At 37.7% G+C, this 24,218-nt stretch overlaps 1 protein-coding gene across 4 annotated transcripts in view; it reads left to right on the top strand.

The window, feature by feature from the left end:
* Positions 1 to 24,218, top strand: part of KHDRBS2 (KH RNA binding domain containing, signal transduction associated 2) — a 369,498-nt gene that overhangs the window by 185,655 nt on the left and 159,625 nt on the right. For all 4 annotated transcript variants that reach the window (XR_012659538.1, XR_012659539.1, XM_075087030.1 and 1 more), the window contains exon 4: positions 1,555 to 1,701. Coding sequence is in view for 2 of the 4 variants with exons in the window: in XM_075087030.1 (XP_074943131.1) it covers positions 1,555 to 1,701 (147 nt within the window). In the remaining 2 variants the exon portion in view is untranslated. The remainder of the gene's footprint in view (positions 1 to 1,554; positions 1,702 to 24,218) is intronic.

Raw genomic sequence — 24,218 nt, 5'->3', positions numbered from 1 at the left:
AAGTTATTCCGGAAGCTGCAATCAAATGTTTTTTTCCAGAAAAAAGTACTGTAACATCTCATGATAGACTGTTATATTATGCTCTGGTCCTTATGGGCATTTCAATGAGATTCAGCTAAAATGCCAAAGATACTTTAACTGTAAAGATAAAAATGCTCTACCATCTGTTCTGCTTATCTTAATGTTTTAGTCTTCAGTTGAAAACAATTATGTCAATTTTCAACTTTTTAAAATAAAATCATGGATCACATTTATTGAGTTATGATTTTATCATCATCTGCAAAATGTTGGCTTATCATGGAGTCAGATCTAGGGCTCTGGAGCTAATGGATGTAACCATTGTGTATTCTGTGAGAAGTCCAAAAGTCCTTGGGCTGGATCTTCTACTGCAGATAAAAAGAACTGTATGCATATTGTTTGAAGCATAGCATCATGCAAATATTTTTGGTGTCAAGCAGTGGTGTCAATTAGGCAAGGCTAAAATAACTGAAGTTCATGTGGAATTCAGTAAGCTAAGTAAATAAGAATTGTAATCTAGTGTTATAATTTTTATATCTTAGATATCTAAATGTTCGTGAAGTATTATTTTAGTATACACTAAAAAGCTACACTTCTTAGCCAGTTTTAAGCAAATTAGTTTACTTCTTTTTCTGTGATTATGTTTTCCATCTATAAAATGCAGATACGCATACATATTTTCTTCAAAATGACATTTCTTGAAATATTTTTGAAGACTGAGTTTTCAACTCATCATTTCTTCACCATTACTTATTGATATCTTGTGTAGTAATGACATAAATTTTTCATTATGTTGTCATAGCCAATGCCATTAACATCATCACTATTTTATGTCTTTGCTTTTTATGCAGATGTAACTAATATGAATGTGTATTACGATTTGCACTCACTATCTCAAAGCCTTGTATAAGAAAGTAGATTGATATTTCAGGACATTAACGTAAAGTAGGATTATTAGGCTTATTTTATAGATGGAAAACTCAGACCCAAAGATTGTCAAGGTATTAATCTAGGTGAGGTGAATCACCATCTTAACCAATGTAGACTAGATTACATAGGTACCATATGTCAAAACTGTGACTGAAACTCAGACCTCATGTCTCAAATAGAAGTGCTAGGGCATACTTCCGTTTAGCGACACTAAAATGTACAGCCTGCAGATATTCATTAAATAACATTAAGACTTTAATGAACAATACCATTTGTTAAAGTGCTCCAAAATGGTTAAATAGACCTTTTTTTTTTTTTGTGAACAGCTAAATTTCAGACAGATTAATGCAGCTTTTCCATTATGGATTTAATATTTCAGTACTCACTTCTGGAGGATTTAGCATTTTTTAACTGTGCTGATTAAAATCTGTTGTAGATGATGATTATGCTGGTTTTATCATTCAAACACTCAAAATTGATTTTTAAATCATTCAGTGGCTTGTACTAGATTTTTTATGTCCTTTTGTCATGTTCTCTGTAAATGCTAAATCAATGCAAAATCAGCAGATTTCCAGTTCTAAAAAAAACCCACCCTTTTTTTCATAGGAGGAAGAACTAAGGAAAAGTGGAGAAGCCAAATACGCACACCTGAGTGATGAGCTTCACGTATTAATTGAAGTGTTTGCTCCACCTGGGGAGGCGTATTCTCGTATGAGTCATGCCTTGGAAGAAATAAAAAAATTCCTCGTCCCTGTAAGTGGTTTATAGCATTCTTCTGTGACTGGTTATGGTTTTGCTGCATTGAATTTGTGCCTTTTTTAAGCACCTTTAGCTCAAGGGGAAAAACAAAGTTCTGTTCAACATTCATCTTTCATTCTTTTGTCTCAGGGAGATGCCAAACAGGCCATTAATTGTCACAGTTGATTCCCTGGTATATTTTCTGGATGTTTTATTATTTCCATTTGTCATTGTTTTTTTCTTTTCTTTCTTGGTTTTTTAGAGGGAATAGTACATTACTTTTTTTTCTGGTTGCAGACATTAGTCATTAGTATGTGGAACAATTTCAAGGTTTTTGAATATTTAAGTCTGTAAAAACTTTTTTGTATTTGTAACGATTTACTTGAGTATCTTGCTAATGGAGATAATTAGTTTCTTGTGGAGCAAAGAGCATGAGTAAAACATTCCTCAGAGGTTTCTGTTCAGACAGCTCGTCATGACTCAGATCACGGATTAGCAATCGTCCATCAGCTAGGAGAGCGCAGAAATGTTTTAAACCTGGGAACCTTTTCAGTTTGATTTATACTAAATATATCACTTTCTGAAATATTTACCTTTTGTCGATTGATTTTCCATCAAACTCTCTGAAATTTATTTTCTCCACATTTATACAGTATTCCATGATACTTTCATACTTAAAACTTGTCCTAGAATTTAAGCATATGCATACGTAAAGGTTGCTTTGTGTAGTACTAGAATTATGTAAGTTGTTGTCTGAGGTCTATCCTGAGACCATTTATCACTCTAAAAATGTTTGGAAATTGCATTCCTTAAAAAAATATAATGGGAACTTGTTTCTATTTGTGATAAAAAAATGAAGTGCAATAACTGTTCATGTCTCTTGATAATAATGGAAGGATTCAATGAATGCCTTTTTATTATAAGTAATATGAAGCCAAGATGTTGAGGTGAGGCATAAACGTATTTGCACAGTAGAACTTAAACATTTTATTTGTTGGGGCTTCTGGGCAGGGTAAAAGGAGACTACATTACAAGTACAATATTTGAGTACAGTATTTAAAATGTTCAAATTTTTTAGAAAAACTAAACATTGTTTAAGGATACAAAATAAGTAACTTAAAATTGTTAAAAAATAAACAGCTGTGTGTTCGTTTTAAATACTAAAGTTTATTGGCACCAAGTGAATGCCCATAAAAGAGGTACGTTTTAAACAAGTGGACTGTATCTTTCTGCTTCTCCCTTTCCCTCCCCTTATTATGCCTCCAGTTTGGGAACACTGGTAATAAAACACTATTTCCAATTCTGGGAAATAACTATGAGACAAGAGAGCATTTTCTTCATTATTTCTGACTCTGTTGAGCATACAGTATGAGGGACAAATTAGGTCAGTGTCGTAATGCTGGCAACATAACGTGGAACGACATTTTGGCTGCAAGCTAATGGTGAAGATCTGCCAAGCCCTAACACCGAAAGAAAATTTATAGCTAAGTAGCACGTTCCTGAAAAGTCTGGAGTGTTATAGCTAAAAATGGCAACAGGGCCAATTACAAGGATTGCCAGTCTCTTTCATTTGAATAACCCTATTTCCAGTTGTTCTTGACTTTGCCAAACTTTAATTTGTTTCTGTAAGAGGTTCCTGTTTAAAGTTGTCTTTGTATGTTTTCTTCATTCTGGAAGAGAGCTCCTGCATTGTAGCATGATGCAGTGAGGACGGTACCCATTCCTATGCCCCCTGCATTTTTAACATCCATTACGTATTCTGTCCAGCCTGAGAAAATCTGTTCTGCGTGAATAAGGGAGAGAACAGTGTATGATGAGAGTGGTGTTAAAATCTGTGGCATGTGGCCATTGTAAATATTCAGCATCTGCACGAGCATATATTTTGTGTGACACGTTATTTATTGATAAGGATTATATGTATTTTCCAGCAAAGGTATAATAGCTACACTGGAGGAAATATAAAAAAAGGTTCTTTGTTACAAGATTTTGAATTTGGTAGGCCGTGACAATAATCACTCCAAACAAGTAACAATTGTACTTTATTACTTGTTTGTTAGTTTTATCCCCTCTGCTTCATTTGAGATTTATAACAATTTACAAAGCAATTATTAACTGGCTGGTTACAACATGTGTCAAGGGGTTTACACTCCAAAAGCTTGCACTAGATAATTTCCTTTTTGTTCCCTATTTACAGCATCTCTTGAATTTGTTTTATGTTTTGTTTTTTATAAGACCTAATTTATTGCAGCAGTGAATACATGAAAGGGATGAAAGCAGTAGAATCTAACAGTTTACTTTTACCAAATCAAGGATGTAATAAACTATTCAAATGATTTTTTGAATTGCCTCTGATTTTTGTGAAGTTTAAGTGAAATATTGCCCTCAGAAATTACACTGACTGTCAGTAAGATGCAGTAATGTCTTTATAATTTATCCATAAGTTTTAATGAGACCAAATTTTAAAATAAATGCCTAGAAAATGTAATAATAGAAAAAGAATAAATGTAGAACAGGACTGAGGGAAAAAATTTGAACATTTATTAACTGAAGCAAAGTTTTAATGAACAAGTGCTTTTGATTTAAATGTAATTACTTAATTTTCACCTTCGACCTTGCCCAAGAATAGTATCAAAATGTTTACGAGTGAAGATTTCACCTCCAAGTCAGAGGTAGAAACTGAGTACCACTATTTGCACTGGCTGTTCCACATGTTAACACGTTTCAAAGCTCCAGGTAGCTCAGCCTCAGGTGGTGGGGTGGGATCCCTCCAACAAGCACGTCAGTGAATGATTGAACCCCCAATGTCTGAAGCCTTTGTCGTTTGCCGACTGACATGCTTTTAAAGCCAAGCTTTACTATCATTTACTGTCCGCTGCTTCCATTCTGCAAATGGAATGGAAGAATGAGGTCTGCATGGGAGCTGCCGTCAGGGCATTGCTAACTGGTGGATAAGATTTATTTTGCAACTGACTTTGCTATATCTTATGTGGGTTTTATGCAAAACTTTGGCTTTGGCGGGGAGTCATATCCAATTACTAGCTAGATATTGTGCCCCAATATTGTTTTGATGTTTACTCTCAGTATAAACATTTGAATATAATCGAAATATATCAAAAGACCCAGGATTCAGTAAATAGGATTAATACCTTGGAGTTCAGAAACGCAACTGTCAGCTCCCTTTGGGTTTTTTTGGCAACCTAGTAAAAGTAAAAACCAAAATGTGCTCCCCCAAGTCGAGGTTTTAGGGTAAAGATCAAATTTGGAGCTCATGTTAACATAATGTAAGTTATCCAGTATTAGCTACGTGGAAAGTATAAACAGTAGGTATGCTTAGGAGGAAGACGTACTTTGAGATTCAACTCTGTGTCCAACAAAGATTCCATGAAATCCATAGGTATCTGGCTGCCAAGTACTTCTGACCCCAAACTGCCAGGGACCTAAGTCTGGGTGAGGAACCTAAGGCTGTTGTTATGTCTCAGTGCCTCAGAATGGGATGCAGGGTCAGTGAACTAGAAGGGGAGGCATTTAAAATGGCCAATATGGGGGAGTGGGGGTGGTATTGGAAATAGAATCACAGAATCATAGAATCATTAAGGTTGGAAAAGAGCTCTACGGTCATCAAGCCCAACCATCAACGCAACACCACCATGTCTCCTAAGCCACGCCCTGAAGTGCCACATTTTTGAACACCTCCAGGGATGGTGACTCCACCACCTCTCTGGGCAGCCTGTTCCAATGCCTGACCACTCTTTCAGTGAAGAAATTTTTTCCGAATATCCAATCTAACCCCCCCCGATGCAGCTTGAGACTACTATAGCTTAGAATAATAGCTTAGAAGCTTTTGAAGCTCTGCTGACTTTAGAAGGTTCGTAGCTATTAAATGCTGCGAAACTTTCTTCACCATTAATGAGCAATGAAATGCTATATCATTTTTATCAGATATGACTATATTATTCTGATTTACATCCAAACATACAAATATATTTTCTGAACAAGCTATTATTTCCATACAGTAAGGGGCTGTACCGTCTTTAGGAGTTCTGTGCTTCCTAATACATGCAAAATCTTTTTCTGATAACCATTTTTATCCCTTCACGCAGAGCATTTTTGTTTGACATGGTTAGCATCCCTTGGGACTAGGAGGGAAGGAGATACTGATCATTCATTTTATGTGTGAGTGCTCTGTAGTAGGGAGCTATTATGTAGAGGGCAGGTTGCAGCTGCGGTGACACGACCACTTTAAAAAGATTGTTTACAACTGTGCAGTCAGATGATCAGAAATGGAACCAATTACCACTTTGAGAGCTACTGTTCAAATTGTTTGCATACGTTTTCCTAGCCACTTGTATCTGCTTTAAATTGAGGCATATTGGCAACATGCTAAGGCTAGGAATAAACACATGGTTATTTAATGTAGTCCAGTTGATGGGTAATCACTCATGATGATCTGACTGTATACCTCAGTATTTTCTGAAGGTGTTAATCAGATCAGATTAGATTCCTTTATAAGGAATTATTGCGATGAGGCAGCGGGTGAATACAGCTTTTTATGTTGTTGCTGTGAATTTAAGCTACAATGTCTCCCAGGTTTTCTTGAGGATGCCTAAATCTCTTATTGAATAGTTAACTTCAATCCTTTTATCTCACCTTGCTTCATACCATTGACTGAAATAATTTTCTTACTAATAATTTAAGAAGAATAAGCATTCCCACTGATCCAGCTTCCAGCATCAGCTCTTCAGTCTTTGTAACTAAAGATGGAAAATTATTGAGGAAAAAGAGCCTTTCAGTGAAAAAAAGAAAAAAAGTTACGGATTTCATACTGGAAGTTATTCATACCAGAAGTTGATATGAAAAAATTGAGGTTCAGGAGAAATTGAAAACAAACTTTGATAACAGTTGGTTTCAATGGGAACAATTAAATAATCTTAGAGTTTAATCCCTTGAAGGTCTTCCTCTAGCCAATTTTTCAAAAGAAATTGTTGTACTTCAAACATAGCAAGTTATGTATACTACAGACCCAAGCTGGTAATGATCTGTTTTGCCATGTTGTTCTGGAAATATTGTAGCATATACAGCACACAGTAACTATTTCTTTGTCAAAACAAAGTTTTGACTGTTTTATAACAAGCGTATGTAGGTATATGTCATTTATTTTACATGGCTTATATTAGTCATCTGAATTTCTTCTGTGCTACAGTGTAATACAAAATCTGTATTTGCATAGCATTTCACACCCCATGGTTTTGTAATCTTACTTTTGTTTCTAAATGAGCTACATTATTCGGGTTTATTCAGTCTTTTTGTCCTCTTTCGAAGATATCTCAACAGGGGAAATGCTTCCCTAAATATGATGGTGAGCAGCGGCGCAGCTCCATTTCTAAGGATAGACATCTTTTATACCTGTCAAAGTAAATAACTTATACTTGTACATTCTGCTAAGGTACTTGCAGTAATAAACAATTACTACAGTAATTATTTAAAAACTGTGATAAGGAAATTATTTGAGCAGCTGTTTCAGTTGCGCTGGGTTCTGGTTTTCCCAGTGTGCAACATCTTGGGGAATTTCATATACAGGTTTTGATAATCAAGGAAAAAAGATTCAGAGATTTGTCAAGGCCTAAAAGGTCATTGCACTTAACCTCTTCATAGCTTTTTTTTCCTAAATGTTACTTGTCAAATCAAATTATTATAAATATGTTCAAACACAAGCATACTCAAGAGAGTTATCATAACTTGTGGACAGTGGTTCTTAATTTTTTAGAGAGTGTGGAGCTTTTCTTAACCACGGTATTGGCTAATGGAGTAGTTTAAATCACTCGTTTTAAGCTTGATGAAAATAACCCTAAAGCTGTCCCTCAAAGTGAAGGTTTGGGGGTGGAGATGTACACTAAAAAGGCTTTTTAACTGAAAATTAAACTCCAGTATTTCTCAACTGAATTTTTATGTATTTATTGATATACAGTATAGGTTCTTTCTGCTGCGAAGCTGTAAAATGGATAGCAACACAAAGAGCACGTGGTTCCTCAGATGTCTTCCAATTTGTGTGATGATGAGTGGTTTGCCTGTTAGCACGCCAGACCAACAAGTATCTTCTGCCTAGGCTTAGCTCCCCAGCTGCCTCAGGGTGGTTAGCTACTTCACAGCCTCATGTTGATACTCCTGCTCTGAGTGGATTAAGACCTTTTTAGGTATGCCAGAGACGTATTTAGTCTGTGAAAGCAATCCCTTGGTAGTGTCTCTCTGACACACAAAGGAGTCAATAGTAAAGGCAGAGCCTTAATGCCAGAGCCAGCCCTTTGTTTTGCCTTTCAGATTAACCGGAGACGTTAACCTGATTGGGGATTTTACTCTGACGATTAATCTGAGCATGCTATTGAGATGTGGCTGTAGTTTGAAGAAATATTTACAATTTGCTTGGTGAGTCTGTATTCATCAACAGTTTTATAGGATCGTCTTGCTGCTTCCTCTTGCTAGGGTGTAAGTTTTTCACCAGTGACAGATCAGAAGCAATGATTTGGGTGTAGGTGATAAAATTTATGCGGAGAAATTTGAATCCTATGGTATTGCTCCTGGTTTCTTAACAGCAGGTCTGTAATATGTAGCAAGAAGTTGGCTTTGGTATTTGCACATTAGACCGTACAAACCCCTTTGCCTCACAGGGACCACCAGACCCTCCTACACACCTGGCATTTCTAAGAGCTGTGTGTGTGAGTATGAATTTGGCCAGTCTCATCAATGGCAGTAAAGGTCAGGTATTTGACCCAGTGGAGAGGCTGCAACCTCACTGTCTGAAAATAAAATTGCATGTGGTTCTATATAAAACTAGGCATGAAAAGTGTATCTAAAATAATTGTTTTTAATGCAAAGAATTACTTCGTAATATGAATGAAAAACGATGTGCAAGATGTTGTTATGTGTTTCCATCATATATACTAGTCTTGTTTTCCAGCCATCAATATGAAGAAAGAAAAGGACAATATTGGGGTTATAAACGTAAGATAAACACAAGACTGGAAGCAAGGAGATAAGAGTTATTTCTTTTGGTTCTTTCAAGGAATTGGTTTATGGCTTAGCCAGGTTACTTTATCTCTGTTTCACTTATTTCACCAAAATAACAATGGGATTTTTGAGGTTTAATTCATTTGTGGAGGTAGACTCAAAAAACAGATTTCTTTTTCTGCTTTAATTCAAATGGAAAAGCATACAGCAAATAATACCTGGGCAGTGTGCAGGGTTTTTGGTTTTGTTTGGGTTTTCTGTTTCCTTGTTTGTTCTTAAAAAAAGGGGGGAGAGAGGAGGGTTTGGTGGCATTTTAAAACTTTTTATCTATGTTTTTATAATGTAGCAAAGGTCAGTGTAGCCAATTCTGACAATGCCAAGTTAGCTTGCTTAGGAAAGCATAAAAGAAAAGGCACAAATACAGCCTAATCTTTCCTCTGTTGTGTTCTTTCAGCTTCCAGCTGTCAAAAATCAGATTTTTTCAAGGCTGTATCTAGACCATCTTGCCTTATACCCTGTGGTAGATTTTTCTTCTCTTCCCTGAGCCTGTCAAATGCTTTTTTGAACCTTAGTAAAGGTTCTTGGCCTCAGAAAAAATCAGGTGTCAATGAGTTTGACAGTTAATTATGCACCATGTGTAAAAAGAAAAACCCAAAAGCCCACCTCCTCTTGTTTGTTTTAAAGCAGCTGCTTAACACCTTATAAGTGCCCCCATATTCATGCACAGTTAAAAGCAATGGATAATCTTATACCCAAACTCTCTTTTACATTGCTGTTTCTTTTTTAAGCCCCACATCTTTTCTTGTACAGAAGAGGGGGTAGCTCTGATTATTCATGACATGCCTCTGACTATCCTTTCCTCATCTTTCTGTGTCTTCCCTAGCTCACCACTTTTTTTCTGTTGGGACGGGATGGCCAAGATGGCACACAGTAGCTTCACCTCTGTAGTCAAGAAGCAGTACGCTAATGAAATGGATATTCTGTTATCTTATGGTTTAATGTTAGTTTTTTTCCTAGTACTCTCTGCCATTCTTTCTGCTTGCACTGATTTGATGTTTTCCAAATGGCACTTGTAAAAAATCAAGGGCATCTTTCTTGAATGATAATAACTAATTTAGAGCTATTTACTTTCAGTATTTTATTGATTATCAATACTTAATTTTAATTATTTTTTGTATATTATTTTGCATTCATCAACACTCAATTTTTTTCTGCCAGTTTTATTCCTAATAATTGAGTATAGTGAGATCTTTCAGCAGTTCTTTGCAGTAACATTTAGATTTTATTGCCCTGAATAACTTTAAATGCAATGCTGTCACTTCACTATTCAGTTTTTGTATATCATTTTTAAATGTGATGAACAAAACAGATTTTTTAATCACTCAGTAAACTCTTCCCCTCAGAAAACAGAAAATTATAAAAACAGCCCAGCTATTCTTAATATTCTTTTTCCTATAACCAAAGAGTATTATTAATCAACAAGGTGCTCTCTCTTGCTTTTTGACAAATTTTGGCATGGCTGATGAGAGTTTTGATCTCCATCTGCGGAGGTCTTTAAAAACGGATGTCTCGTTTGCTCTGTGCCATGCCATATGGCATAAACCTGTTCAGAAATTATCTGTATGAAGGATAAAGGTACATCACAGAATGGACTTCTACAATACCAGTGACAACAGCCTGAATACATTCAGTATGTGCAAACATGAGATTTCAGTAAGAAAAGGGTATGTATTTGTAAATACTCCTAATGTTTTGAAGGGTTTAAAGTGTCCTAATGGTGAGGAATAACATGACAAAACTTCGTTGGCATGAGGGATTTTTAGAAGAAAAAATAAGTTCAAGTATCAAGTTGAAAAGAAAATATTGTTAGTTGACTATGAAAGCAGCTTTCTACAGAAGAGCGATAACTTTAATATGTTTTTGGTTCGACTTCAGTGATGAAGGGGTGGCAAGAACTTATAAACAGTCACTGTATAAAAATAAGGATAAATGCAGAAGACAGGTTAATAGCAATTAAATTTATAAAATAAAAACTCCATATTTAATTGAATAGTGAAGGAAATATGTAGCCAGCAGTGCAATGATAATACAAATGAGTTCAAGGAACATTAGAAATAAAAGGAATCCTAAAAACGATAGACTTCAATCCCTAGACATGGCAACTTTATCAAAACCATTAATGAGGCGGAAAAAGCAGAATGTTTCTATAAATGTCAGCTGTGTAGCTGGAAAAATACAGGATGGTGTGTAGTTGTGTCTTACCAAAATGATGCAGTCCTTTGCAGTTACTAGTACAGCAATGTTAATTTTAAAACCTGTTTAGGAAAAGGTCAGGAAACTGGAGAAGAGGTCGTAGCGTGCTGGTCTGAGAGCAGTTCTGTGAGCAGCAGAGCTAATGAAAGCTGATTTCTAATTACTTCATGTCGTGTCTTTGGATTTTGGGGATCAGATAATGTATGTTCTCTCTCTGAATCGTTTTTGTATTTCAGACGTTCACCGTTCATTCATTTGGGGGGCTTTTTGGTTGACCTTATGTGGGCATTTGCTCTTTAGTAAGGGCACTAACAGTATCTCACCCTTCTGCATGAGCACTTTCATGAAATTGGGTCGGACTGACTGTTTTAGGACTACTGGACATCTGTCAGGTACAGCTGGAGTTGACCAGTGAGTCAAATGTTAATTGGGTTGGAGTGACAAGCAGTATAATAGAAGCATGGCCACTGAAAGGAAAACTTGCAGTAGCAGCGTGACTATGTGGTGATTATGCTGTGACCAGCCTGACACCAGTCCTTCACTGAATAGTTGGGAAAGATTGCAACTTATTAAAAAAAAAAAAAAAAAAAAGGAATCTAACCACTGCTTTAATGTTTTTTGGCTTGATAAAAATAAACTTGTCAACAAATCTGATTTCATATTCAATGTGAAAGTTTGTGTTAGTAAAATCGTGTTAGTGACACCTGATATTCCTGTAAAAATCTGTCACTGGTATGATGTAAGTGACAGGGCTCAAAACTTCTTAACAAGAAAGTTTCCCTAAATAGGTGTGTCTGTAGCAACTTTCTTAAGGAGGCGATATGTGAAACATTTTTGCCTGTCAAACCTGGTTTGTGTTTCAAATTTTGAAGATGGAGATTTGCATCTTGACAGTAGATTATTTCATTTCAGCATATTCCTCTCTCAACAGAGAAGGTTCCTTTGGGTGAGACCTACAGAGGGGCACACAGGTGGCGCAATACTTGGACCCTGTAGCAAAATCTACAGCCATTAAGCAGGTCAAGAGACTTCCTGTGTGAGAGTGGTGCCCCAGAGTGCATCCCCAGCCATCAGCCTGCTTACACTAATGTAAAAAATGCTGAGAATTAGGATGCATCTTATATCCTGCCTCCCGGCTAGGTTTAGACACTTTACTTCAGAAACATCAAGATGAGAGACATATCTCCAAGTAATGTAAGTGTGAAACTAGAAAAGGTTTTTAATAGGAGAGGAATCATTCTCTGGAGCTGCCCATAGTCCATTGCCTACAAAGGGAAACCGCTAGTAACTTAGATCAAAACAAAATGAAACTCTCATAGGTGCATAAGCCTTTTTTTAGAAGTAAGTCTATATGAAATGTAATCTTTCTGAAGAGTCGCATGATGATACTACAGTCTAGTGATCAGTTTTGTTCAGAGCTGACTGGAGACCTTATGGAGAAAGAGGAGTGAGGCAGTCTGGTACCCAAAGCTGTAAATGGGAGTCAGCTGGGATATGAGGGGACAAATTCTCACTAGTCAACAGAGGCAGGAACTCATTCAGAGAGGAAGCTGAGGATGGATGCAGAAGTCAACAAAAGCATGCTCAAGAAGTAGTATTTCATGTTTCCTATTTAAATGACTTGAGTACAATTACTGTCTACCTACTTGCTTGCCATTTTCTCTCAGCTGTTAGAAAACTCTTTGATGCACGCAGTTTGCGTTTACACTTCTTACTAACTAAACACAGAAACAAATTGGAACTGTCTCCTTCAGACATGCTAGAACAAGATTTGTGTCTGTTGAACGCTAATTCAACTTCAGCATAATTTTCATGGCTGCATAACTTGTGAATGAGCCAGTGAGTAACAACTCAGTTATAGCACTGTTGAAAATCAAGGGGTTTAGGCCCAGATTGGAGGAAGTGAGAAATTTTTGGAAGCAGGATCTCTGGCTATTTCTGATTAAGGTATGTACTTACATTTCTGCTTATAATGGATACTTACCACAGAGTTAGCCTGAGCAGGATAGTACAAGGAGGAACTGAAAACAATGGGAAGTCCTTATTTTTCAGAATTTTCCTCTTGATTGTTTCTTCACTTTTATAAACTGTATTAAAATTCAAAAGTAAGATTTTGAACAGTAGTTGACCCCAGGCTCTTAATTAGGCTCTAAGATTAGGGTTGAATGAATAGACATATACTGTCAGTGGGAAAATTGGCAGGGAAACACAGGGAGAGAGTGATTTTGTCCAACCAGTAAGGGCTTCAAAGGGTCATGGAGAACTTTGCAGAAGAAAAAAAATCACTTTTAGACTGACAAATAATAGCTGTTCATTTCTTTCATTATTTGCTTTACATCATTGTTGCTTTTGAGGAGGTGAACAAATAATGCTTTCTTCTAAAGACACTATTTCTGAGTTGTTTTAATCTACTCGCAAGTCCCTACCCTGATTTCCTTAGGTGCCAAAGACACGTGTGCCGCTCAGGAAAAGCAGTCAAGAAGTGTAAAATAACAGTAGTTACATCAGGTTCATGAAACCAGAGCTATTATCTCAGAGCAGCTAAGAAAATCCCCTCAATGTCAAAAAGGGCAACTGCATGTGTAACATGGTGCTAAGTTACACAATAAACAGCTATAATTTCTGCTCAGTCATCACCCTTAAACTGATCAGTTGAAAATCGGTGAAAGGAACCCATGCTAAATTAAACAAAGATTTTGGTCTGATTTTGGTTGAGATTTCTTTTCTGCCTACAAACACATCAGAAAGACAGATTGTGCCTCAGGTATTGGCTGGTCTATGCTTTTCTGTGTATCTTGCTTTGAAAAGCACTTAATAGATTTACGTTAGTTTGTAAAATGAACTGCAAGCAGGGTAGGAAATTGCATACCAAACTAAAAGCAGGTGCGGTTAAAAACAAAGGTGATATAAAGCCCTGAAAAATATTTGTGCAGTGGGAATTCCGACAGTCTGCTTCACTACAGCATCTTCAATGTGGTACACTGACTTGTGTCATAAAATGGGATGGGTCCCAGATATGGTATTGCATACCTACATACGATCTCCGTGTGCCTCTAAAACAGTCTGAATATGTTGCAGTATGACTAAAGAGATCTCTTTTAATTTGGGCAATCGATCTTCCCTCAGAGCTCAACTTTTTGCATGGTCAGAAATCATATTTTCTGCTGGAATGCCAAAGCGTATTTTGTTTTGTAGTGCAATCATGTATTGCAATATCACTTAAAAAATAATTTCTCCTGTGTCACATATCAAACTAAACAGCTTTCTGAGTCATATCCTTATTATTAAAATGACAAACAAACAAAATCTGAATGTATTTAGTTTTCTGCCAAACCCTAGCCTGCTTTTATGTAAATTACTGTATCCAGGGGCCATAGTCAAAGGCTGTTTATACAGTGTTATCAATTAAATCTTGACTTGTACTTCAGCCCTTTAATCAGTTCTGAGCTAGAACTGATTTTATGTAGTTTAAGGCCAGAGGGAACAAAGAATCTACACTGAGTTTGTGTATATTGTTATAGTGTGTGTATTGTGTTTCGCATAATGATATATATCTCTATACTTATTAGAAAGTATATTACTGTAATATAATGCAGTATATTATTGTACAATTTTAGCCTGTTAGATTTCATGCAGCTACCCTTATACTGACACCACCAGATTTAGTTGTGCATCTTGCTCTCAGGTCATCCAACTGCTCTGCACGACAAGTGCAACTGCCTGGCACCCACAACAGGTGAGGAAAACTACCTGAATGAACTGCTGAGGACTTCTATTTTTGGAAAATAGAAATCTTTCCAACCAATCTGATCAGAGACTGAGAATCAGGAAGGAAGGGAGGATCCCTTTTTGATCCTAAACCTGGCAATTTTCTTTCTGCATACAGGAGTAAAGCATGGTGTGATGCACCTGAGAGGATTCTCTCTACTGGCATAAACTGACCAGTGTACTGTCTCTAAGGGTAGCAGGTTTCTTGTGGCTCACAAGTATTTCTAGGGAAAATAATTATAAGGATAGGAAAGAATGTATCTGCCTGGTACCATACTGGGGTCAGAAAAGATTCTTGACCCTTCTAAGCAACTTATGCACATCTTCTTTGGGCATATATTGAGCATCATGGCAATAATCTAGGTAGTTCTGTGTCCCCAGAACTTGCAAAGAGGAAATCAAGGGAGAATTTATAGATTCACGGATTCTGAAACCAGGAAGTACAACTACTCCCTTCAAGCCCCAGCCCACACAGGTTCCTCCTAAAAACTCCTAAAGATTTCTCCGGAAAACTGTGCTAAATACATGTTTCTGAAAGATATCAAATCTCACTTCAAGCACTCCAAATGGTATGGAGTTCATCATCTTCCTGCTAAGCTTTAGATACCCTTACTGGTAGGAAACTCTGTCTGTTTTCAAGGTTGGTGCTTTTTTGACCCTGAATTTGGTTTCCAGTCAGTAGTTCTGTGGTTTTGCCTCATTAAAAGTATCTCCTCCTCTCTCCAGTTATCAGTTATCTTTTGTGGTCTCCAGAAAGAGAGACAGACGAAGAAATCAGATGTTTCCTCAAGCCAGTTCTTCAGTAAACAGAATATTGTTGTTAAACCTCATTTCAAAAGGCTTTTTTTTTTTTTTGGGGGGGGGGGGGGGGGGGGGGCGGAGTGGATGGGGTGTGTGTCTTGAACTAATTTCCTCAGCCCCTCCTTGCACTCTGCAGTAAGGCTGAATTCTGGACACAGTAGTCTAATAGTCTTGTGTAGAAACAGAACAGCACAGACAGCCTTTCATTAGACCCTTGACCATAATACCAGCTAAGTAATGCTCTCCAAACTAGTCTCTCCTCTCTAAGAGAGTCTACATATGCTGTTCACAAATGTTTTCAAAATGTATTTGACCGCTCTCTCATGTCAACTCTTGAATCCTGACCCTGTAGTCAGAAAAGCCACATAGATCTGTGACAGTAATTTAGCCTTCACATTTTTACCACTCACGACTTTACAAAGCAGTACCAAAAAAGATTTTACATAATTGTCCAAAGGGCTAATAAGAATAGTCTTGGTCCAAGAAGTGATTTCTGAGGATGTTGTTCTGCATTTTGATTTCTCTCAAATAATAATAATTAAAAAATAAATATACAACAATGCCAGCTTGCAAATCATTCCATGTAATCCCTGCTAATTCCATTTCAGTTTTAAATCAAGACATTAAGTGATAAAAAGTTCAACTGAGGTGTTTGATCTGGAAGTGATTGCATAGAACAGAAACTGTCTCATGTCCTATTCTATTAGAGAGGTAAAACTTTCTATCCACATTAGTTGGGATGAATAAAACCTCAGTTTTCATTGTGAAAACAGGACTGAAACATGAGTTAAATATCTCAGTCTTTTCTGTAACAGTATTTACAACTTAATCTAGAAACAGAACTCTGACCTCTATTTTGGAGTGGAGTGGGGTGGTGGAGAGTTGAGGGGGGTAATCATATGGTATTTCCAAATGCCTCTATGTTGCCTTTGATTGCACTGATCACTCTCATTTCGCTGATACCGTTTGCTTCCATCATCAGTCACCTAAGCAGAAAAAATACTTGTCCATCCTTCATACTATCATTTCTATGTTTGGTTTTTTTTTTTCTGAAATAGGCATTTAACCTAAATAGCTTATTGACCAGTGCTGCTTTTTTAGTATCTGTGGCATTTGGGTTATGTGGGCAGCCTGCAGGAGTCTCTTCAACAGCTCCCAGCTTTCAATAACATTTCTGGCTGCAGATTCACATTCCCAGACAGGTATACCAAGAACAAGTCAAGTTTCAAAAAGGTCACCCTTTTAAAATGTTGAATGTATGCCTGATACAAAATTACAGAAAACATATCAAGGTCAGTGTGTACCTAGGCATCAACTGATTTTCAAGATGAGCCTACGCTGTCTGTCAGGATAGTTTCACTAATGACTTGCTCTACATTGAACTCAGACTTTTCTTTAAGCAACTACAACCTAACCTGTTTTAGCAACATTATAGTTTTGTTTCAGTTGCATGTTACGATATCTAGCAGATAGCCCCAAGATTAAGTCAGTCCCATTATACATTTTTTTCTTCCCTTGTAGTAAGAGCAGAAGTTTAAGGAACATTTTGTTTTCTTGCACAGATGAAGTGGTCTGTAACACATGCACACGTATACTTCATCCTTTGCCTGAAGAAAGGTCTAACTTCTATTATGAAGGCCTGAATCTTCTCTTGCGAACATTGTCCTTGAAGTAATGTACCATATTCCTCTCTCCTCTTTCCCACTGGATAGTGCTTAAAAGAAAGGATCTTTTCTGCACTTCATTTGGGGTACCGTTATGTACTGTGCTAGATCCCACCAGTGAGCTTCTCATTGAGATCCTCTAACCTGGCGTTTGCCCAGTCTCTCCCGTCTGGAGATCGTTGGGTGGGCGGTTAGACTTCATCGACCTACATGTCTTTTCCAACCTTGATGATTCTGTGATTCGATGGGGCCACATATGAGGCATAGAATAATGGAGGAAATAAAAATAATGGCATGTGAAAGTGAAAGGAATACCAAGGGGAATAAATTAATTTAAATAAAATTAAATTAAATTAAAAATAAAAATTTATTAATAGCAGCAGAAAGACACTATCTGTAGCTGCAGCATCCATGAAAAATTTAGGTGCCTTAAATTTTGTTTAAAATTTCATGAAAAGTAATTTTTAAATCACTTGTAGCATAAATATTTGTAATTCTTTTAGTTATGAAGAATGAATTCCAAAGTCTATGACAAAACAATACTTGTTTATTTTTTATATTTTTAATTTTAAGTGATAGTGATAGAAGCTTTTCATAGGAGGGCATATGCAACAACTGGTAAACTCCACATAAAAATTACACATTGCCATTAATATGTTACGCATTGCATGTTCTTTATCTGAAAGAAATTATGATCAATTTTAACAGCATGCTCACACTTTTGGTGGAATATTAAAAACTTTAATTTAATTAAGATTGACAGACCAACTGGGGTCCAATTTCCCATTTGAATTTTGCTATTTGCTATTAAAAAAACTGTTTGAAATGTTGTAATACCTGCAAAGATGTTGTGAGAAGGCCAGCATGACATTACCTTTTTGTGCATTTGTGTTGGTTGAGAAATAACTGGCCCTAACTGTAAAATTTTCAAATTAAGAAAAAAAAAGAAAACAAAAAAACCCAACCCAAAAACAAACCACAAAAAAAACCCCAAGCAAACCACAGAAACACACAGTAGTTAGAATGTTGTCATATTTTCTCAAGCGAGGTTGGGAGTATGGGGGGAGGATTAGAATGGCAGGGGTGGTGAAAGTCAGGAATAAGCACAGCTGGCAGGAAAGATCAAATGCACAGACTATCAGATGACTCAGAGAAAAAGGCACTAAATGGTTTTTTCCCCCCCCCCAGACAATAATATTAAACGGAATCAGGTGAGTTTTACTCTAAAGAAAGTTCTGTAGTGAAGTGACAGAGTACTGCATCAGAAATAAGATGGGAGTTTAGTAGTTAACAAAGCTTTCAGGGGGACCAAAGTTACTCATGTATACAAATACTTCATAGTTTGCAGAATTTAGAAAGTAAATCTGAATTTTGTTCACCACAACGCTATTACCTTATTTATTTTTTTTTTCAGTAACTTGTCTCATAATCTGTTAACCATCCAGAAGTTAACATCTGTTCCTCTTGCAGTTAACACTTGAAACAGCATTACTAGAAAACTTGGGTAGGGGACTGCTAATGGTTGTCCAAGAGCAGAAAACCATAAAAGCTCTGCAGAAAATATTTCATTCTTGAAGAATGGAGTTAGCCTCGTGGGCACACATTTATATACAGAGCTGCCCACACTCACACACCCAAATGCATCAGCTCCTACAAAACACAAAGTCACATGAGCTGGTCTGGGCTCTTCCCACTGTTTTATACTCCAGGACAAAAATATGGAGAGCCTTCAGACTTAGCGACTACAAATGCATTATTCTTCTGAGTTAACCCATCATCAACTATCCACTCCAGAATAGTTCTATTTATAATCTGGGCATACCTACATAAGATTAAGTACATACAGTTATGCACTTAAAATCACTGTAATTATCTCAGCATGATAACAACAGAAAAATAATTTTAAAGAGTAACCACCAAGTTCATGGCTAAAATTTGTCCCATTAAACAAAAAGATGGATCTGATATGTGAGCAGTTGTATGAGGATGTTAGGAAATAACGTGAGAATTTTGGCAGGTTTAAGCCATTGAGAAAGACTAGATCATTTCTTCTGGAGCGATGGAAAGTCTGCAAGTGAGAAGGCAGAATGTGGGGCTCTCACAGGTATCAGGTTTTAGTGCCCAATTGTAGCCACCATCCTGCAGGAAAGATTGAAATTTCAGCTGTTCCCCCTCGGTCCTGTTCAAACTAGACAACACTAACTCTGAATGCAAGATCTGAGAGGGCAAAGGCAAAATGACCCCAAAGGTCCTGATGCTGTATCACAGTAAAGAGGGCACATTGCTGCAGGAAGAATTCCTAGCTTAGAGTCCCTGTTCCCAGGGCTGGTTCTGTGTTTTTTCTGATGGCACTTAAGTAGAAAGCTCTAAATGCAATCCTGGTAATGAGGCACGGAGCCTGCAGCTTTCTTCTCACAGTGGTGCGCTTTCATAGTTTAGAGATCTATGACTTTGATGATCCACAGCAGAAGATGTTACTGTGCAGGCTGGTGGTTTTATAGTAACATCTAAGATTTATCTGTTTAATTCTAGCAACCAAAAGAGTAGAAAAAAATCTTCAAAACACTAACACTAATAAAATCTGCTTTCCACTGGGATGTCACAGGATTACAGGGTGTTCAGACGCTTTGTCATCTGGGAGGATGGGGCAGGTGGCAATCAGGTAGTCAGTTGTCCAGGGTATTTATTTGCAAAAGGCCGTTCAATACATGGGCATAGATAGGGTAGAGCATTGCTGGGTCTAAGTCAGACTCAAGGGGTAGGAACTTTTGACAAAGATTACTGGAAAATAAATCTTTGTTTACTAAGTTATGTGTTTGCAATTCTGAACGCTGAAAGACATGTAATGGAATTCTATGATTCAATGAATGACAAGTAGCTCAGAAGTTTTATGCACCCCAGGTAGAAGGTGGGTATTGGTGAGAGAAGCCTGCTGGGCTCCGCTTTCAGGTCATCTGAAAAGAAGCAACTCTTACCATTACTCCCCATTGCAGAATTGCTTCAGAGACCATTCTAGGCAACTGCAGTCGGGGGAGATCATAGGTATAAAAGTTTAAAGCAAAGGTGGAAAAGAAATGCATTCAGTGTTCAAGAAGAGGGTTGGAATGTACTTCCACCGCAATGGATGGATGAAAGGCAAGGCAGGCTCACACTTGCTGGAGGAAAGGAGAACACAGCAGGATATAGTTGCTAGCGGTCTGCAACAGTTGCAAATAAGGTCTGCAACAATTTAGTTAGTATGATCCAGGAACGCTCTAGGTAGGTAATCAAGAAAATGACAGTACTTAATGTTGCAGTTTACCTGGTTTTGGAGAAAGAGAGAAAGAGGGAAACCTCATGAGTTAGTGTGGGTCTCTCTGTCAGTCTCCTGGGACTCTTGCATTTGGGAGTCTTTCCCCTCTTGGGAATGACAGTTTGACTACAAGGTCTTTTCAGAAGTTCAGTGATCATCTTTGTTGTGTGTTCATGTGTATTTGTTCTTTCCCAGACTTCTCCAACTAGCGTCTCACTGCATTTTTGGAAGAGTAATTCTGACTTTTTTTTGAGCCTGGGGAACATAGTAAGAAAATTATGCCATTCCAAGCCACGCAATGCAGTCTAAAGCTACCTGCTAATACATTTAATTTGTGGGAAATAATAGAAACTGGATAAGGTGAATAACTAAATTACATTTTGACCTAGGATCGTACCAAAGTTTGTGCTGGAATTGATCAGCGTGGAGTTCCACTAAGTACAAACTCCTCTGGTAACAGTGTTAGCAGAGTGAGACCCTGGCATTATGTCCCAGCGAAATGCAAGACTCGCTTTCTTTTGTTGTTGGATCTTTTCTGTGGACTGTGTATAGCAAGAAAGGATTTCCAGGTTTATGTGTATGAATAAGGGATAAAGGTGACTGCATTGTGTCCATGGACAGATGTCGTAGCACAGATAAACAGCCCAGAAGTCAGGTATCTATTACAATAGTTTCTTCATGCTTTGAATGTTTACTTGTTGCACTCAGAAAAGCAGATAACATTAGAAAGAACAGATATGCAGATGGAGACAAGATTCCCTGCAAGGTTATTTTAGGGCTGAGATATTTTAGTGGAGAGTTACTAGTTGAATTAAAATCAGAGAAGCAATTTATTTTCTTCAAGGTTAACCTAGAAAAGATGGAGCCTGACACTGTCATAAAGTGTTGATTTTAATAAAAAGCACTCTTTTTGTCTCATTACTTTAATAGGATTTGCTTAGTTATATTTCCCTTTTGTAAAATTGCTAGTTAAATTTATACATTGTAAGGCCATAAATATAAGTTAGTGAACAACTGAATAGTCTCTTTTCCAGTTAAAAAGCATGATTTGGAGATTATGTCCTCAGGAGATTTTTGAGTGTGCTGCTAATGACATTTCATGTTCATGAAGTTCATGTGACTGAGGTTGGGAACAGTCTCCTATTTCTTCCCTTCCTGAAAAGGGCCCTGGGAAGAAATAGGGGAGGAATAAAAACTTCCCCACCACCACTTTTTTCCCTCCTGTAATAATCTATATAGTTTCTTTTTTCATAAACTTAGATCTTGAACTGGCAGAGCCGGACAGTGACATACTACACACTGGCTCAAAATGTAGGACGACTCTTGACCAAAGGGACATTGGAAGCATCTTCTAGAAGACAACTGGCCAATACAGAATTGTCCAAATTATACAAATGTCCCAAAGAAAGGAATATTGATAAAATATATTTCCTGACATATACAAGGATGTTTACAGTTGTAGATATTTTGAAATTGTGCATTAGCAACAGAGTTTTAGTGAATCACAGAAGTGGTAACGATTGTCTTTTTAACAAAACTCTAGCATTGCTAAAATATTGAAAGCTTACTCTTAATAATTTAATTATTTTCTTTAGTGCGATAAATACAGATCACAGTGTATTAGTTTTCAGATACTTGGTGATTGCTTTATCATTTTTCTCTCCCAACTTTCTATTGTTAGTTCATACACTCCAGGAAAAGATGGAGTTTATGTGAAAGCTTGACTAACTTAGCATTGAGTCTTTATCATCTTTTTTTAATTTTAAATGAAGCATTCTCCTAGGATATTGTGAGGGAGAAAATATTAAGAAATGTATTTTCACCTGTTTCCTTAAAGAAATGAGACTAACGTAGCTGTGACATCTATGTGTCAGTCAGAAAAATTTAAATTGAAAAAAAATCAAACAAATTGGAGGAGTACAGGTTTTAAAGATATTGTTTATGTGCTATGTGAAAACTGTTTTCTTGGTCAAGATGAGTTTCAAAATAGTATCTGCATCGAGTAAAACTAACTTCTCAAGATAAACATTCCATTCAAAATTTATGCATTTTAGGTTTCCCAGACAACATCATGTAGCAGTAGTAAATCTGTGTATTGGGTTTGCGTGGCAAGGTTTGGTAGTGGGGAGGCGGGGGCTACAGGGTGGCTTCTGTGAGAAGCTGCTAGAAGCTTCCCCCGTATCTGATAGACCCAGTGCCAGCCGGCTCCAAGACAGGCCCAACACTGGCCAAGGCTGAGCCAGTCAGTGACGGTGATAGTGCCTCTGGGATTTAAGGAGGGGAAAAAAAACCTGCACAGTTGGAACTGGAGAGAGGGGTGAGAATATGTGAGAGAAACAGCCCTGCAGACACCAAGGTCAGTGCAGAAGGAGGGGGAGGAGGTGCTCCAGGCACTGAAGCAGAGATTCCCCTGCAGCCCCTGGTGAAGACCATGGTGAGGCAGGCCATCCCCCTCCCAAGGGAGGGACCCCATGCTGGAGCAGGGGAAGAGTGTGAGGAGTCCTCCCCCTGAGGAGGAAGGAGTGGCAGAGACAACATGTGATGAACTGACCATAATCCCCGTTCCCGAGGCCCCTGCGCTGCTGGGGAGGAGGCAGAGAACTTGGGACTGAAGTTGAGCATGGGAAGAAGGGAGAGGTGGGGGGAAGGTGCTCTAATATTTGGTTTTATTTCTCATTATCCTACTCTGATTTTGTTGGTAATAAATTAAACTGGTTTCCCCAAGTCAAGCCTGTTTTGCCCATGATGGTAATTGGTGAGTGATCTCTCCCTGTCCTTATCTCAACCATGAGCCTTTCATGATATTTTGTCTCCCCTGTCCAGCTGAGGAGGGGAGTGATAGAGCAGCCTTGGTGGGCACCCGGCATCCAGCCAGGGTCAACCCACCACAATCCATCCTGTCATCTTAAAAGCCAAGCAGTCAAGGCAGTTGGAGGCACACTTGCAGTACAGAAGTGAGCTGGGTAAGATGTGGGCTGATGGCCTGGGAGGGATCTGAAGCAATGCAGCCAGCGTGTTTGGGGAAGGTGGTGAATGGAGGACTCTGGGGCCAAGGATGTGGGAGTGTTACCTTGGGGCTTTCATGGTGAGGTTTCAGGTAGAAGTCAGCAAGGCTGCATTTAGTTCGGCAAAACTCCATGGGGAGCAAAAGAAACCAAGTCTTACATTTCTTCTGCTAGAGGGAAAAATGAAGATTGCTTTTTATTATCTGAAGGCAAGATGACTGTGGACGGCAAATGCAATTTTGTACTAGAAGTAACTCGCATAACTTTTTTTCTTTCTCTCTCTTTCTCTCTCTCTCTTTCTCTCTGTTTCTCTCTCTTTCTCTCTTTGTTTCTCTCTCTTTCTCTCTCTCTTTCTCTTTTTCTTTTATCCTTATTTTTTCTTTTATTTTCTCCTTTTCTTTCCTTTTCTGATTTTCCTATATTAGAATCTGATGGCTGAGAGAAACTTTTGCAGTAAAATATTCCAACACTTGGAAAAAAGTTTGCTCATTTATTTCCTTACCCTGAGATGAAACATATTTGGAAAAATTTAGCACTACCAAGTTCCTTAAAAGTCTTAATATGATGACCTCATGAAGAGAGTGAACTTTCAGCAATGATTAATGTATACATGGGGGCATTAAAACCATTTTGTTCTACTGATTTTGGATGGGGGCAGGTCTGCTGAGGAAAGAAAGGCTGTTACTAGCCTCTGAGCCTCTCAGACCATTAACTGCCTGTAGGCATACCAATTAAGTGGAATTATCA

Source organism: Phalacrocorax aristotelis, chromosome 3 (assembly GCF_949628215.1).
Source record: "Phalacrocorax aristotelis chromosome 3, bGulAri2.1, whole genome shotgun sequence".
In the NCBI taxonomy this organism is placed as follows: domain Eukaryota; kingdom Metazoa; phylum Chordata; class Aves; order Suliformes; family Phalacrocoracidae; genus Phalacrocorax; species Phalacrocorax aristotelis.
Note: the sequence above shows the minus strand (reverse complement) of the source record. Positions and strands in the feature narration are given on the sequence as shown.